At 41.5% G+C, this 15,481-nt stretch overlaps 1 protein-coding gene across 1 annotated transcript in view; it reads left to right on the forward strand.

The window, feature by feature from the left end:
• FRAS1 (Fraser extracellular matrix complex subunit 1) overlaps nt 1-15,481 on the forward strand; it is an 843,167-nt gene that overhangs the window by 255,014 nt on the left and 572,672 nt on the right. Inside the window, exons 6-7 of the mRNA XM_082266873.1 lie at nt 8,786-8,919; nt 11,181-11,264. Coding sequence (XP_082122999.1) covers nt 8,786-8,919; nt 11,181-11,264 — 218 coding nt within the window. The remainder of the gene's footprint in view (nt 1-8,785; nt 8,920-11,180; nt 11,265-15,481) is intronic.

Below are 15,481 nucleotides of genomic sequence, written 5' to 3' on the forward strand. Positions count from 1 at the left end.
GATTTAACAAAATGAAAATGTAATACTGGGATGAGCACAGTTTGTTCATTCATAATTTGAGTTAGCTACTTAAGAAGACCATTTTCAAAAAGAAACACCAGAAAGATGTAATTGCCAAAGTAAACATATGCTACAATATTTTGCTACTTTTTCAGGAAGGCCTTCCTTAAAGTATCCCCCCCTGGCATTTCTTGTGTTTTGTTGCCCCACAACCTGGAATTAACATGGATTATTTGAGGATTTGCATCATTTAATTTACAGAACATGCCCTCAACTTTGAAGATGTTTTTTTTTTTTTTTTTTAATTGTGAAGCAAACAACAAATAGGACAAAAAAACAGAAAAAAGTCAATGTGCATAACTATTCACCCCCCTAAAGTCAATACTTTGTAGAGCCATCTATGGAGTCTATAGAGACTCTATGGAGCGTACGCCTTATTGTCGTCCTATGTACAGATACTCCAGCCTCTGCTGTGGAACTCCTCCAGGGTTACCTTGGGTCTTTGTGCTGCCTCTCTGATTAATGCCCTCCTTGCCCAGTCTATGAGTTTTGGTGGGCGGCCGTCTCTTGGCAGGTTTGCTGTTGTGCCATGTTCTTTCCATTTGGTTATGATAGATTTGATGGTGCTCCTGGGGATCATCAAAGACTTGGATATTTTTTTATTTTATAACCTAACTCTGACTTGTATTTCTCAACAACATTGTCTCTTACTTGTTTGGAGAGTTCCTTGGTCTTCATGGCAGTGTTTGGTTAGTGGTGCCTCTTGCTTAGGTGTTGCAGCCTCTGGGGCCTTTCAGAAAAGGTGTGTATATAGAATTACAGATCATGTGACACTTAGATTGCACACAGGTGGACATAATTTCACTAATTATGTGACTTCTGAAGGTAATTGGTTGCACCAGAGCTTTTTATGAGCTTCATAACAAAGGGGGTGAATACATACGCACATGCCAATTTTCTGTTTTCTATTTCTAAAAAATAGTTTTATGTATATATTTTTCTCATTTCACTTCACCAACCTAGACTATTGTGTTCTGACCCATCACATAAAATTCATATTAACAAAACATTGAACTTGGCTGTAATGTAGCAAAATAGGTAAAAAGTCAAGGGGGTGAATACTTTTGCAAGGCACTGTATATATACTATATTACTAAAAGTATTGGGACGCCTGCCTTTATATGCACATGCACTTTAATGGCATCTTAGTCTTAGTCCGTAGGGTTCAATACTGAGTTGGCCCAATAGAACTCCTTTAGGATGAATTAGAGCGGAGACTGTGAGCCAGGCCTTCTTTCCAACATCAGTGCCTGACCTCACAAATGTGCTTCTGAAAGAATGGTCAAACATTCCCATAGACACACTCCTAAACCTTGTGGACAGCCTTCCCAGAAGAGTTAAAGCTATTATAGCTGCAAAGGGTGGGTCAACTAAATATTAAACCCTATGGACTAAGACTGGGATGCCATTAAAGTTCATGTGCATGTAAAGGCAGGCGTCCCAATACTTTTGGTAATATAGTGTATTTATAGCAGCAGCAGATATTATCCTTATTCCTTGTGTGTTAAAATAAAACATACTATCAAACCTAAAACAGGTTTGTTTTTGAAAAACGAATGAACGAGAGCGAATGTCAGTTTGACCCCACTAACCATTAGAAAAGCCAACAAATGTTCTGATAATGAAAATTTTGTGATGAAATTCTACTAGTGGCCAGCATTATTTATGAGACATACACATTGGCTTACAAATGTGCTATTTTACGTGGCTGGACCTTCCCTTGTCCACTGAATAAATGTATATATGTTTAACTCTACAACATGAACTGGAAAGCCTAGAGGATTGCAGCACATCCCACACGTACAAGTTCAGAGTTCAAAAAGTTTATTGTCATATGCACAAAGCACAAGTACCAAATACAGTTAAATGCTTTCTTGTGTGTATTCACACAGTTTTACACAAAAGTAGACAACACAAAAATGTAATATAATGAAATTGCAGCAGTTTACTAATAAATCTTAAAAAATAATGCATAAATAGGAAAAATGCAATTACTGTCCATTCAGAAGTCTTAGAGCCCATTTAGACCTTTCCATTCCACCGTGTAGCATTATCATAACACATATTAATGCAGATTTTTCTGTATATTATTATGCATTATGTTTATGTCTACCATTTAAATGAATGGGCTGCCAGTGCACCAGAAAATTGAACTGGCTGTCAGGGTGCCAGGAAATCAGACCACACGGGGATGCAGGTAAAATAAAGCAGTTTACTGGAGCAAACAACAATAAACGCCCAGCAATAGTGAGGAAGTAAGAGCAGGAACAAGCCGGGGTCAAGTCCAGAAGTGGGTAGTCATCCAAGCCGGGGTCGAGTCCAGAAGTGGGTAGTCTGCCGATGCCGGGTCGTCTGCCGAAGTCGGGTCATCTGCCGATGCGGGGCCCAGAGCCAGGAGAGTGTCGTCAGCCAAGCCAGGTCATACACTGAGGAACACAGAGAACAGAAGACTGTTAGCAGAGATGCACCTTGAAGCACAAACGCAAAGGTAAGGACTGCAACCCATCAGGTGATGGATATAGTCAGGTGTGCAGCATCATCACTGTGCGACACCCTGGCAGCAGGCAAGTGATGATGCAATCAGAGTTTATCAGAGGCAGCAGTCTGCACATGTCCAAGATGGCTGCCAACAGGAGGGCAAGGTAAGACCTTGACACAAGCATCATTTTCTTGGTAGGGCGTTACTGTGCATTGTGATGCACTGCAACACGTGTCAGACAGGCAGTGGGTTGATATATCAGGGTGTACAAATAAATCAATATTGCTGCGCCAAGTGACTAAATTCTATAGGGTAAATCAATATGAATCATATAAATCAATAAAAATGTGTATAAACATAAATCACCATATACAAATATAATAGTGATCCAATACAAATGACAAAGTGCAAGTGCAACAAAAAAGGGCGAATGCAAAAATGTCCAAAAAAGTGCTATATTCAAGTGATCAAAAAAGAGAGAGTCCCAAACTCAATCTTAATCAAAAGAAGAGTTATTAAGATATCTCCATCCGTGATCCAGTGTGTTAAAGGTGCAATTATGCTCCAAACACTTTAACTAGGTGCTCACAGTGATCGGTGCTAGATTAGCAGCTCACCTCAGGGTTAGACTCAAGAGTCATGTAAGCATTGGGATAATTTAAAGCGGAGTTCCGGGCACAAAAACGATATTTTTTTTTTGTGCCCCTCCGCTAGGTATGCCTCACCTGAAAAGGAATTGGATAGTTATTTTTTTTTTTTGTTTACTTACCTTGCAATTGAAGATCGAAGATACTCACCTCAGAGTACTTCCTCCCTCGGAGCCGCGGCTCACCCCGTCACTTCCTGCCTCGCTATGATTCCTGGGAGCTGAACGTCACAGCTCCCAGGAATCAATGCGACGGCACCGGCCCCGCTCGTCATTTCCGGGCGAAGCCGCATTCCCCTGCTAAACAGCTTCTGGGCATGCCCAGAAGCTGTGGAGGAATGCCGCGCCGGAAGTGACGAGAGGGGCCGGTGCGGCGCATTCTGGGACAAGAAGACACGGAAGAAGACACAGAAGTATTTCTTCTAAAAGGTAAGTGCGAACCGGGACAAATCAGAGGCTAGCCATTGTGGAATGTGCTAGCCCTGACTGTCCCGGGGGTATGTTTAGTAAAAAATGACTCCTGTGCCCGGAACTCCGCTTTAATGGACAGCCTGTTCTTTCCACTCCACACCTTCCACTTCTCCTTCACCGATAATCAGAGTGCGATGATACTCAGCAAAAAACAAAGGAAGAAGGATCCTGCCGCTTATATCTCTCCCTTTCCTCTAACTTCAAACCGCCCCCATTCACCTCAGCCTATAAGATATATCAGGGTGCTATTGACAATGAATGACACCAAGAAATATATTGTCATTAACGTTCATAACATACATTATTTGTGTTGTTTTAACATGCATGTTCCTGCAGGGCATCACAGTGGAGGGGTCTGATTAGGCCCTTATAGCTGTAGGAAACTATCCCCCCTAAACCTGGATTTACCCTTGTTGATATACCTCAACTGCTTACTAGAAGGGAGAAAAGTGGCTGTGTGGGGTTAGAAAAGTCCCACATTTTGGATCATGTTCCATGTTACACCCCATTCAGGTTGTAATCTAAACCATGGTTACATACACCAACCCCCAAAAGCAAACTGTCATCCCCCTGTCTGAATCACAAGGTGCATCTTGATCCCTAGTTCTGTTCCTTTTTAAATTTAGCAGCAAGTATCATTCAAGTACAGGGTCACTAACATTCAATGAATACAAGTCCTATTTGCAGGTGTGAAAGAAGAGACTCCGCAATGCTCCCTCTCTGCCTCCACTCCCTCAAGTGACATCTCCATATGAACATATGAAGCCAGTTGCTTGTTTGTGTGTTCCAGGTGCAGTCTATCAGAGTGCCAGGGCTGCTAGATGTGACCTGTACCTGTGCGCTTTCTTGGGGAAGAGTTACAGCTGTTTGGCTAGGCTGGAGCACCATAACAGAAGGCCCACACCTCCATATGAACCTGAGACTGGAGAAAGTTTCCAAGACCCGGTGCATTGCACCCCCAATGCACTGATCACAGTTGCAGGGCTTTGCAGGTTTCAATGCAAACATTTATTAAATGTACTTTTTTTTTTTTATTATAGCAATGGTGGTGCATGTATATGCCTTTAAAATGCTGTCTGCTTTTTAAGGGGACATGTAAATATCCAGGACTGCCGCAATCCAAATGCTGGTAATCCTCTGTGCTGTTTTCTCAACCCATTGCAATGCTCTGTGATCCCGTTCTGAGCTGTCACCGTACAGAGGTGGAAAATATCCAGTAAGAATGGATTCTCTAACACATCTTTAGAAGCTAGTCCAGCCTTCCTTAGTCTACTGAGGAAATAAAGGTGTTGTTGTGCCTTCTGCACAAAGACTTCTACATTGGTGGACTACTAAAAGTTATCAGAAACGTAAAGCTGTTAATCCTTTCCACAAAATCCTTTACAATATTAATAGGTTTGTACACTGTAACCTAAGGCTATTCCTTCACACAAATATACCATGCACTTTAAGACAGACAGTAGTCTTAGAGCATCTATTCGTTAGACATATGCTTGTATTGATAGCGTGTTTGCCCAGATCTTATTTCTAGGTTAGATGATGGCATAGTACTTCAATTTGCCTAGCATCTCTATGGGAACCCATCTCTATGGGATCTGATAAAGCCCAGCAGTGCAAAGCATGTAGTCTACACATTAATCCATGCCCTTTGACAATTCATATTTGTTCATCATCGTTAACTTGAGATCACATCTTTAATAATCATAATGCTGTAATATACTGTAATGCCTTGTTTTTTTAATAACAGTTCAAACAGCCCTGTGCATTTAAATGCATAACGTGAACCCTTCAATTTTTTTGTATTTAATTTTTAGATTCGTTGTTTCCACCATATCATGCATGGTCTAATCCACCCATTCCTTGTTCCGGTCATTAGAATCCCTACCCTATTCAGTACAAGACAGTGCTTATTTAGCAGTTATTTAGCACTCAGCACTATGGCACTGATTTACCAAAACTGGAGAGTGGGAAATCTCATGCAACTCTGCATAGAAACCAATTAGCTTCCAGGTTTTTTTTTTTTTATCAAAGGCTTAACTGAATGAGCTAAAGTTAGAAGCTGATTGGTTACCATTCAGAGCTGCATCTGATTTTGCTCGCTCCAGTTTTAGTAAATCCACCCCTATATGGCAGGATTGTTTTTTAAGGATATGTGCATTTTTGAACTAGCATGATCACACCACTGGTCATAACCCCTTTAAAGCTGTGTTGAACTTGCAGTTGTGGCTGCTTATTTTGTGTTTCCTCTTATTGCAACTGACTTAACTTGACCCACCCCAGTAACTCACTTTAGAAAATAACTTAGAAAAAGTTAGTGAGTGTAATAAGTTCCAAGCTTGAGAATTTTCTAGCCATAGAAGATTTTTATTTATATAAGCTATTACTAAGTTGTAGTTTTTGCAAAACAGCTCCATTAAAATGTTAAATAAGCTTATTGCTTGCAATTGAGATTTCATTTACAGTGTGATTTTCATACACACCTAAGGACTTGCTGTTTTTTTTTTATTCTAGTGCATTTTTCATTTTGCATATACACAGTATCAGAAAATATATGTCAGTTCTTCTCTATAACTTTGTTGATCCAATGTGAAATTGAGTGTCATTGCTTTATATTTACAGACATTACTAGGAGAACAGGATCGAGTACAGACTGCAATAAAAACAATTTGATTGTTTATAGAGTCAAGAAAAAAAACATCCTATGGGTGAAAGTACACAGTTTAAAATTCTGCTGACTGCTTTTTCCGAGCATTCCAAATAATTTGGTGATGTTAAATAATATTTCATTTACTGAAGTAGTCACATCATTTCTTTGAATTAAATCTGTAAGTGACACAAGTGCCAGTATAAATTTCACCTTTATTTACTAGCAAGCTGTAACTATTGCAATTTAAGGTAGTGAGGCCTGTATTAAAATGTGGTTCCTAGTCTGCCCAAGGAATACTAAGTAAGAATCTCTAATTAAAATGTTTTCTTTTTGTTCAATTTTATAATTTTACCTTGCTTATCTGGTCGTGTCAGCGTGATATTTGACAGCGCTATCTAATTAGCGACACAGGAAAAAGCCCAATTGTTCAAACGAGACTGTGAATCCAATTAAGTACATTTAGCGTGATGCCTTTACTGACATTTACTATCAGCATAAAAAGACTGTATTCAATGGAAGGGGTCTTGTGTGCATTATTTCAAGTGTCTTTAATGAAAGCTTAATTTGCTATACAATGTACAGTATCTGGGGTGCATTATTTGATTTGGCACTAATTGGTCACAGTGTTACATGCCCTTAACTAATAAAAGAAAATTAAATCCAGTGAAGCAGAGTGTAAACAGGGATTGATTTGCTTTACATTTAACATACCCATAGACATGAGATGACTGTTGCCAAATCTGAATTCTTGTTGACTGCTCTCCTGGGGAACAAGAGATTGGACATAAACTTACGTGTGAATTATTTTGATAATGTATGGTATGTATGCCACATGGGTGTAACTAGATTGGCATTAATGGGTGCAACTGCCCCTGGTTCATGAGGTTTGGGGACCCGACCATTACTGCTGCTTTACTATATTTGACTGTGGTAGACTCTAGCAGAACAGTAATTATTCAGCTTTTTAAGTTACTTGTTGTACCTGCTCCATTATAACTGCTCAGGTTACCGAATTATGAGTTTTGCAAGATGAGAAATAATGTTGTTTGTCGTAAAAAAAACACTGTTTAACATTTCCCCCAAGACAACAAGATCATTGTGAGCAGTGACTAAATGTGTATAATCCACGCTATGGATAAACACCAGTATATAATAAAGTGCTAAGTGCGCATAGAGCTGCTGCCCCCCTTTAGACTGCAACCAAAGTAGTGCCTGTTGTGAAACCTATGTAAAAATTGGGTTTTGGCGCTGCTCTGTGTGCAATGTACAACTAGTATAGTATATCATTAATCAAAAAAACAGAAAATATATAAAAGAATATTGTGCAACATATGCAAATGTTATGTGCAAAAAATTATTAATAAAGAGCATGTGCTAAATAAAGGTGTCCAAGTGATGTGAACGTCCAATTTCACTAAACAATTTATACATAAACCTTGGGCTAATACAAGGTGATCCGTGTTTAAAGTGAAAAGTCAATTAATCTTATGCAGTATCTCATCCACACTTTGGCCCCCAGCTACATCACTAACCTAGTCTCAAAATACCAACCAAATCGTTCTCTTCGTTCCTCCCAAGACCTCCTGCTTTCCAGCTCCTTGGTCACCTCCTCCCATGCTCACCTCCAGGACTTCTCCCAAGCCTCTTACATCCTTTGGAATTCCCTACCCCAATCTGTCCTGCTGTCTCCTACTTAATCCATTTTTAGGCAACCCCTGAAAACTCATCTCTTCAAAAAAGCCCATCCTGCCTCCACCTAACTAATGTACTTTCATTTTCTTTATCAGCTCACCCTTCACAGTTATTACTCTTTGTATCACTTGACCCTCCCTTTTAGATTGTAAGCTCTAACGAGCAGGGCCCTCTGATTCCTCCTGTATTGAATTGTATTGTAACTGTACTGTTTGTCCTAACATTGTAAAGAGCTATGCAAACTGTTGATGCTATATAAATCCTGTATTATAGTAATAAAAATAATATAATATTTTTTAAAGGTGTGCAGGATATTCTTCTCATTAATTCTTAATTTCAAAAATATCTGAGGATACAGAAAGGGGATCACTGCGATTTTGCCTGTGATCCAGAATCGCCGCAAAACACAGGATGCGCCTGCGATCCCCGTTACTTTCAATGGAACCTTAATTGCGGTGCGATCTTGCCACGCTTGTCATCCAACTATTTGCAGTAAATATCACAAAAACAGAATCGCAGGACACCTGTCACCCCAATTTTACTGCAGTTCTTCGGGCACCAGTCAGGACAAAATCCCATCCTGATTGGGGTGCCATTGAAAGTAACGAGGATCGCAAGTGCGTCCCTCTTTTTGCGCTATTCAGAATTGCGGGCAGAATTACTGCGATTCCCCCCGCGCCCGGAATGTCATAGAGCAGAACAGAGCCTTATTGTTGCGTAGGACTGAGAAGATGGATGACTCTGCTGAATTCCGTGCACATGGTTAGGTCTTTGTCTCTTTGTATTGCAGAATCATGCTCTCTTAATGGTCATGTGATGAAAGATGGAGAGGAATGGAAGTTGAGTCAGTGTTCTAAATGTACCTGCAAGAATGGGGTGACTCAGTGCTTCACAGCAGACTGTCTCCCCATGCTGTGTGATAAGGTAAATACCACTAAGCTTTTATTGTTGTGTGATTTATGTTTGTCTATGATGAGTGGCTCAAAACATATGTTATACTGCAAATAACAAGTAAATGGTAAATAAATCAAACTAATAGATAAACTACCCAGCACTTATAGGGAATCACACAATTATTCTCTAATGGAGGAGAAGCTCTTTATTTTTTTCCTTTTACTGTTGTTAGGAGTGAAAGGAAAAACATCATATTTTTGCATGTCACATGTTATGCAGATAGGCCCCAAAATGTTTAAGCTTCTAAAAAGATAGAGTGGTATTTCACGTTTTCTTATTTTCATGCATTCCAATGGAATAAGTGAGCATGCATTTATTAATATACCTAAGACACAAACATAGACACACACAGACCCACCCAGTGGAGGATAAGTGTTTACTGCCAGAGTGGCTTATAATGTATGTACAGTAAATTGCAGATAATTCAGCTATAGGATAGCTGGCTAAAACTGATCATTTAATGTTTACTCCATCCCTCTGGAATGTATTTAAATATAATTGAATTTAAAGGATTAGGGCCCTTTCACACTGATAAATTTGTTCACACTTAGGGCCCTTTCGCACGGGTGGTCCGTATGTCCGTTTTTCATCTCATTTTTTTGCGGATGAAAAACGGACATAATGCATGTCAATAGGATTGCGGATGTCAGCGGATGACCATCCGCTGACATCCGATTTGCGTCCTTTCCTATCAGTTCCATTTTTTGGAACGGAAGAGAACCCTATTTTTCTTTCGTTTAAAAAAACGGAACGGACGCAAAAACGGATGTCAGCGGATGGGATGATAAACGGACATACTGACCGAATTACACAAGTGTCATCCGTGTCCGTAAAAAAAAAAAAAAAAAAAGTGCCGGAGCGGATCAAAAAACGGTCCGCTCCGTGTGAAAGTACCCTCATACATTTTGTTGTATTTTTACCTTGCTAAAAAGAAAAACACAATAAAAAATTTTTCTTTTAAAACCTTTGGAACTCTCTTCACAGCACTGTGCTGTGAGTGTGGTGCATTTTAAAAAATGTCCTGCATGCTGCGTTTTTGGTGCACTTTTCAAAAGTGCACCAAAAACGCTGCTCTCCATTGAAAGGAATAGAAAATGTATAAAAATTGCACCATGGTTGCATTTTTGGTGCTTCTTTTAAATCACATGTCTGTTTCACAGGTGCATAATTGGAGTCAGGCAACCCGGAAGCTCATCAGAAACACATATGTTTTGAACACATTTTTTTCAATGGAGCAGCATGAAAGCACCCTTAGGCCCCTTTCACACTGTCCGTCCGTCGGACGGACTCCGTTTATCTCAGCGGGGGATCGATCCGCCGATCCCCCGATGAGCAGGAGGATGACAGCTGTTCTCCGTGCTGTGTGCGGAGACACAGCTGTCGGTTCCCCATGCATCTCTATGGGGAAATCGGATGGGAACGGACCGTAACGAACCCTATGGAAAATAGGGTTTCCATCCGTCCAGATTTGACGGATCGGATCGGATGTCAGCGGACATGTCTCCGCTGACATCCGATGCCCCATAGGGATGCATGGGGTGACCGTTCAGATCCGCCAAAAAAACGGACAGGCGGATCTGAACGGTCCGCCTGTGTGAAAGGGGCCTTAGTCTTTCCAAAATTATTAATGTATGTTGGGTAGATGCTAATGAATTGAATTGTCGCTTGAGAAGTCTGTTAAGTGCCAAGGTCTGCCCATTTCCGTAAGTGGAAATTCAATACAAAAGAGGTGTTACGCTTCCTGTTGTATTTTTTTATTTTCTTTATGCTTTGAAAGATACAGTCTGAGATGTCAGACTCTGGGAGATATTAGAAGTCAATGGGTGGCACAGATTATTAATTTTAAGCAATTTATCAGTTTGGGTCGACTAATCTTTTGAAATGAATGACCTGAAATAAATAAAAAAACTTTCCTTTTAACCCTAAATCTCTGTTCCAGTAAATATATGTATTTTATGTACAATATGATTATTTATTTTGCCACTTCACCTAGTGGCTTAGTGATACTGAGAGACCTTTGTGTTGTAAAAAGCTGTTAAAAGGTGATAGGGATTACAGGAGGTGCTTGGAATTTGCTGGGCCTCCCATCATGTCTGTGTGTAGTAAAAGAAGTATGTCACTCCAAACCTGTCTACACAAGCCTGATAGTCAGTTGCTGATTGAAAAAGTGTTTTTGTCTGCATCTCTTCCTTTCTGTAGCTGAAAGGTAAAACGTATAATTATATTTTTAGGATGAAATTTTGGCTGTTGTTCCTGGAAAGTGTTGTCCTGAGTGCCTTCCAAAGTCTTGCACTTTAGCTGGAAAGATATATGAGGTAATTTCTGATTTCATTGTAGTAAAACTTCTCCCTGACTCATATCTTCTGAATGTTCTAAGTTTGTTTAATGGTGAAACAAGAGTAATGGGGAAAATATGGCTGTTGACAGCTGGTTTTAAGCAGGTTTTAACTTTTATATTCTGACCGGAACTAGAAAATTGAGTTACATTGGCTTTTGGAGCTGGATCCCAACCAAAATTATAGTATTATAAGGTGTGAACTAAAATGTGTGCTCCTATGCTCACGATCTACATTCATATAAGTTAAACCTATCCCAGCTGAACCCATGCAGGGCACAGGAACAAGTTCACTTAAAGACGGGCTGGGCGATAAAGCGATACCGATATGTATCGCGATAGTCGGGGGATCGATAGCAATACAACACTGTGAACGATAAACGCTCTGACGGGTTTAAGCTTTAAAAATGGCGCCGCCCGTCGCATACACGTCACTGCGCACGCGCCCCCGCCGCTCGGGAGAGGCCGGGAATAGCCGAAGTTACACGAGCGGCGGCGGCGCGTGCGCAATGACGTGGCGGCGCCGGGCGGCGCCATTTTTAAAATGAAGGCGCCTCTGGAACAGGTAAGTGAAACAGCTTCACTACCTGCCATTATGCAGGGCTGCGGGCACACTACAAGGGATGCAGTGCTGCGGGCATGGTCTACCTGTACCATGCCCACAGCACTGCATCTCCTGTAGTATGCCCACAACCCCGGATCCTCTTGTACCATGCCAGTACCCTGCATTATCCTGCACCATGCCAGTACCCTGCATTATCCTGCACCATGCCAGTACCCTGCATTCTCCTGCACCATGCCAGTACCCTGCATTCTCCTGCACCATGCCAGTACCCTGCATTCTCCTGCACCATGCCAGTACCCTGCATTCTCCTGCACCATGCCAGTACCCTGCATTCTCCTGTACCATGCCAGTACCCTGCATTCTCCTGTACCATGCCAGTACCCTGCATTATCCTGCACCATGCCAGTACCCTGCATTCTCCTGTACCATGCAAGTACCCTGCATTATCCTGCACCATGCCAGTACCCTGCATTCTCCTGTACCATGCCAGTGCCCTGCATTCTCCTGCACCATGCCAGTGCCCTGCATTATCCTGCACCATGCCAGTACCCTGCATTCTCCTGCACCATGCCAGTACCCTGCATTCTCCTGCACCATGCCAGTACCCTGCATTCTCCTGCATCATGCCAGTGCCCTGCATTCTCCTGCACCATGCCAGTCACCCTGCATTCTCCTGCACCATGCCAGTGCCCTGCATTATCCTGCACCATGCCAGTACCCTGCATTCTCCTGCATCATGCCAGTACCCTGCATTCTCCTGCACCATGCCAGTCACCCTGCATTCTCCTGTACCATGCCCGCCGCCCTGCATTCTCACCCTAGGGTCCTTATTTTAAATGGGTAATAAAAAATATCAATAATTATCGATATCGACCGATATGAAACACTGATATCGTGATACAGTTTTCAGCCATATCGCCCAGCCCTACTGTAGCTGCTGAATTTTAATATAAGGACACTTACCTGTCCAGCAATCCAGTGTTGTCCTCACCTGAGCTGATTTTTCAGTTGGCTTCGGGCACAAGCGCCGGCATCTTAAGTAAGGGAAACGTCACAGCCAGCTCCCACTGCATGCTTGAGCCGCTTTGGGAATGGTCCCGCAGTCTTCTGGGACCTGTGGTGTGTCAGGGAAAGGAGGTGGGGGGGGGGGGCAAAACCAGGTACTCGCTCCCCTTATCCTCCCCCTCCAAAAAAAAACTTCCAATAATTAAAGTGTGTGTGTGTGTGTGGGGGGGGGGGGAGTATACAAGGAAGCAGAATTTCCCTTTTTGGGTGAAGTTCCACTTTTAGTTCTTCCTTTCTAACCTGCATCTTTCTATCTTCACTTCCCTACCACTCTGTTTGATCACCCAGAGAGGAGAAATACCCAGTGAAGAGAGCATGTGATTCAATCTTCTTCATTGTGACAGAATTGATTGATTGGTTAGTTGACTGATATGGGGGTAGCAGTGAAGTAAACCTATCTGTTATTTTAACCTTTGGCTTCAGAGCTTTGAGTTACTGACCTGAAATCAGCAATGTGAGTACTTTTACTGGGTCACTGATTCAGAAAGTATTAAAGCCATTGAAAGCCAGGCAGGTAACATTTTCACAAGATAGCGAGCAATGGTTGTTTCAGTTCTTCTCTAATGACAGGATTAGTTAGTGACTAACATAAATCTTTATTAGAATCCCTAAATTCAACCCTTAAAGGGTATAGTTGCCCAAAAAAAGAAAGTTAATTGATTACTTCTCTGCAATATTGTTATGTCTCTTTTTAAATGCTGCAAGTACAGAAGAAAAACTTGTTGATCTGCCAGACATCCAGTGATCTGTTAACTTTTGGTAGTGAGCTGAAAACACAGTGCCACTGCTGCACTAAAATCTCAGAGTTCTTCCCTGCTAGACTACAGAATCCCCCCCACCCATCTCTATAATACAAGGATGGTGTTGTGTAGTCCAGCATGGGAGCAGAAGCAGTGTTATCAGTTCAATATAACAAGTCCTCATTGGATTTTTGGCAGACAAAGAATATGTTATTCTATACTTGAAGAGTTTATAAAGAGACAGACATGGGAAAATGTACTGGTATCGCATATGTTTACTAAACATATTTTAAAGCGATATTAAACCAAAAATGTGATATATTGCAGCATACCAATCATTAGATTTTTAGGCTTTTCCCTCCTCTGTTTTCACCTGATGATTTGGTCAGTAACATAGCTCGTGTATTAGAGTGCCCCCATTCTGGATGAAGGATCAATGTGGGACACAGCAGACAGCAGCTATGTCAGTTTGGGGGGAGGGGAATCTGCAGTCGAAAGGCAAACACAAGGGCACACCAGCCTAGCGCATTCTCCTCCATAAAGGCTTTATTAGATAAAGAGATAAAAATACCCACACACGAGTTCTTGGTATGTGCATAACAAAATATGTTGCCATTTGCATCAAAACAGAAGATATCCCATCCTCAAAGGCTTGAAACGCTTACGCGTTTCGAGGCCTAACCTCTTCCTAGGCTCTAAGGAAGAGGTTAGGCCTTGAAACGTGTAAGCCATTTCAAGCCTTTGAGGACGGTATATGTTCAGTTTCTGACGCGGACTGCAACATATCATTTTGTTATGCACATACCAAGAACACGTTTGTGAGGATTTTTATCTCTTTATCTAATAAAGCCTTTTTGGAGGATAATGCACTAGGCCGGTGTGCTCTTGTGTTGGTCTTTTGATTGCAGTGGTGCCAGACTACCCTGGTCTTGAAGGGGCTGCAAGGCTGAAGCATCCAGGAGAAGCCAAGGGTAAGGTCTCTGGTAGCCGCATGTGTGTGGCTCAAGTTGGTCAGACTGTCACCTCTCAGAGAGCAGGAGATAGTTGCATTGCATTATTTTTTGTTTGGGGGGGGGGGGGGGATGTTATATGTACTAGCAGACTTAGGCAAGCCATATGCAATTTTCTATCCTTCAACCCTTCCTGGGTGAAATTCTCCTGCTGTGCTATTGTATTCTGACAGAGCAAGGTTTCCCCACAGTAGGAATGTAATGACCACTACTAATGGCTATTGCCGCCAGCAGTGATCACACAGGAAAATCTCAACAGGCTGGTTGTAGCAAAGTCAATCGATAGATCGACTTCAGTATAACCAGCCTGCCCATTGCTGAAAAGAAATTCAGCTTTGATTCATCATTTGAGCTGTCTATGGCCTGCCTTAGATACACTAACAAACCCCACTCACAGCTCCAGCTCAACAGTTTTTTTCTCTTTTGGGATAAAGGTTTTACATAAATAAATAAAAGCTGAAAATTATAAACACCCCTGTCAGTGGTAAACATTTGAGCTCATCCCTCTAACTGCTACATCTACAAGAGAGCTTGTTCTTCTGAAAAACGACAGACTTACTGGCCAGATCACCAGGTAAAAATAAGGGAAAGAAAGCCTAAAAAAGAAAACTAATGGAATTACCACATCTAAGAATTAGTAAGCTGCAATATAACAAATATTTGCTTTCAGGTTTAATACCACTTTAAACTGTAAGCTTTATGTAGTGAGTTAACCATAAGCTGAGCCTGCACAGAGTCCTGACCTCAACCCAGTGAGCCAGGCCTTCTCTCCAACATCAGTGCCTAACCTCACAAATGCGCTTCTGGAAGAATGGTC

Source organism: Pelophylax lessonae (genome assembly GCF_965119305.1).
Source record: "Pelophylax lessonae genome assembly, chromosome: 1".
NCBI lineage: Eukaryota > Metazoa > Chordata > Amphibia > Anura > Ranidae > Pelophylax > Pelophylax lessonae.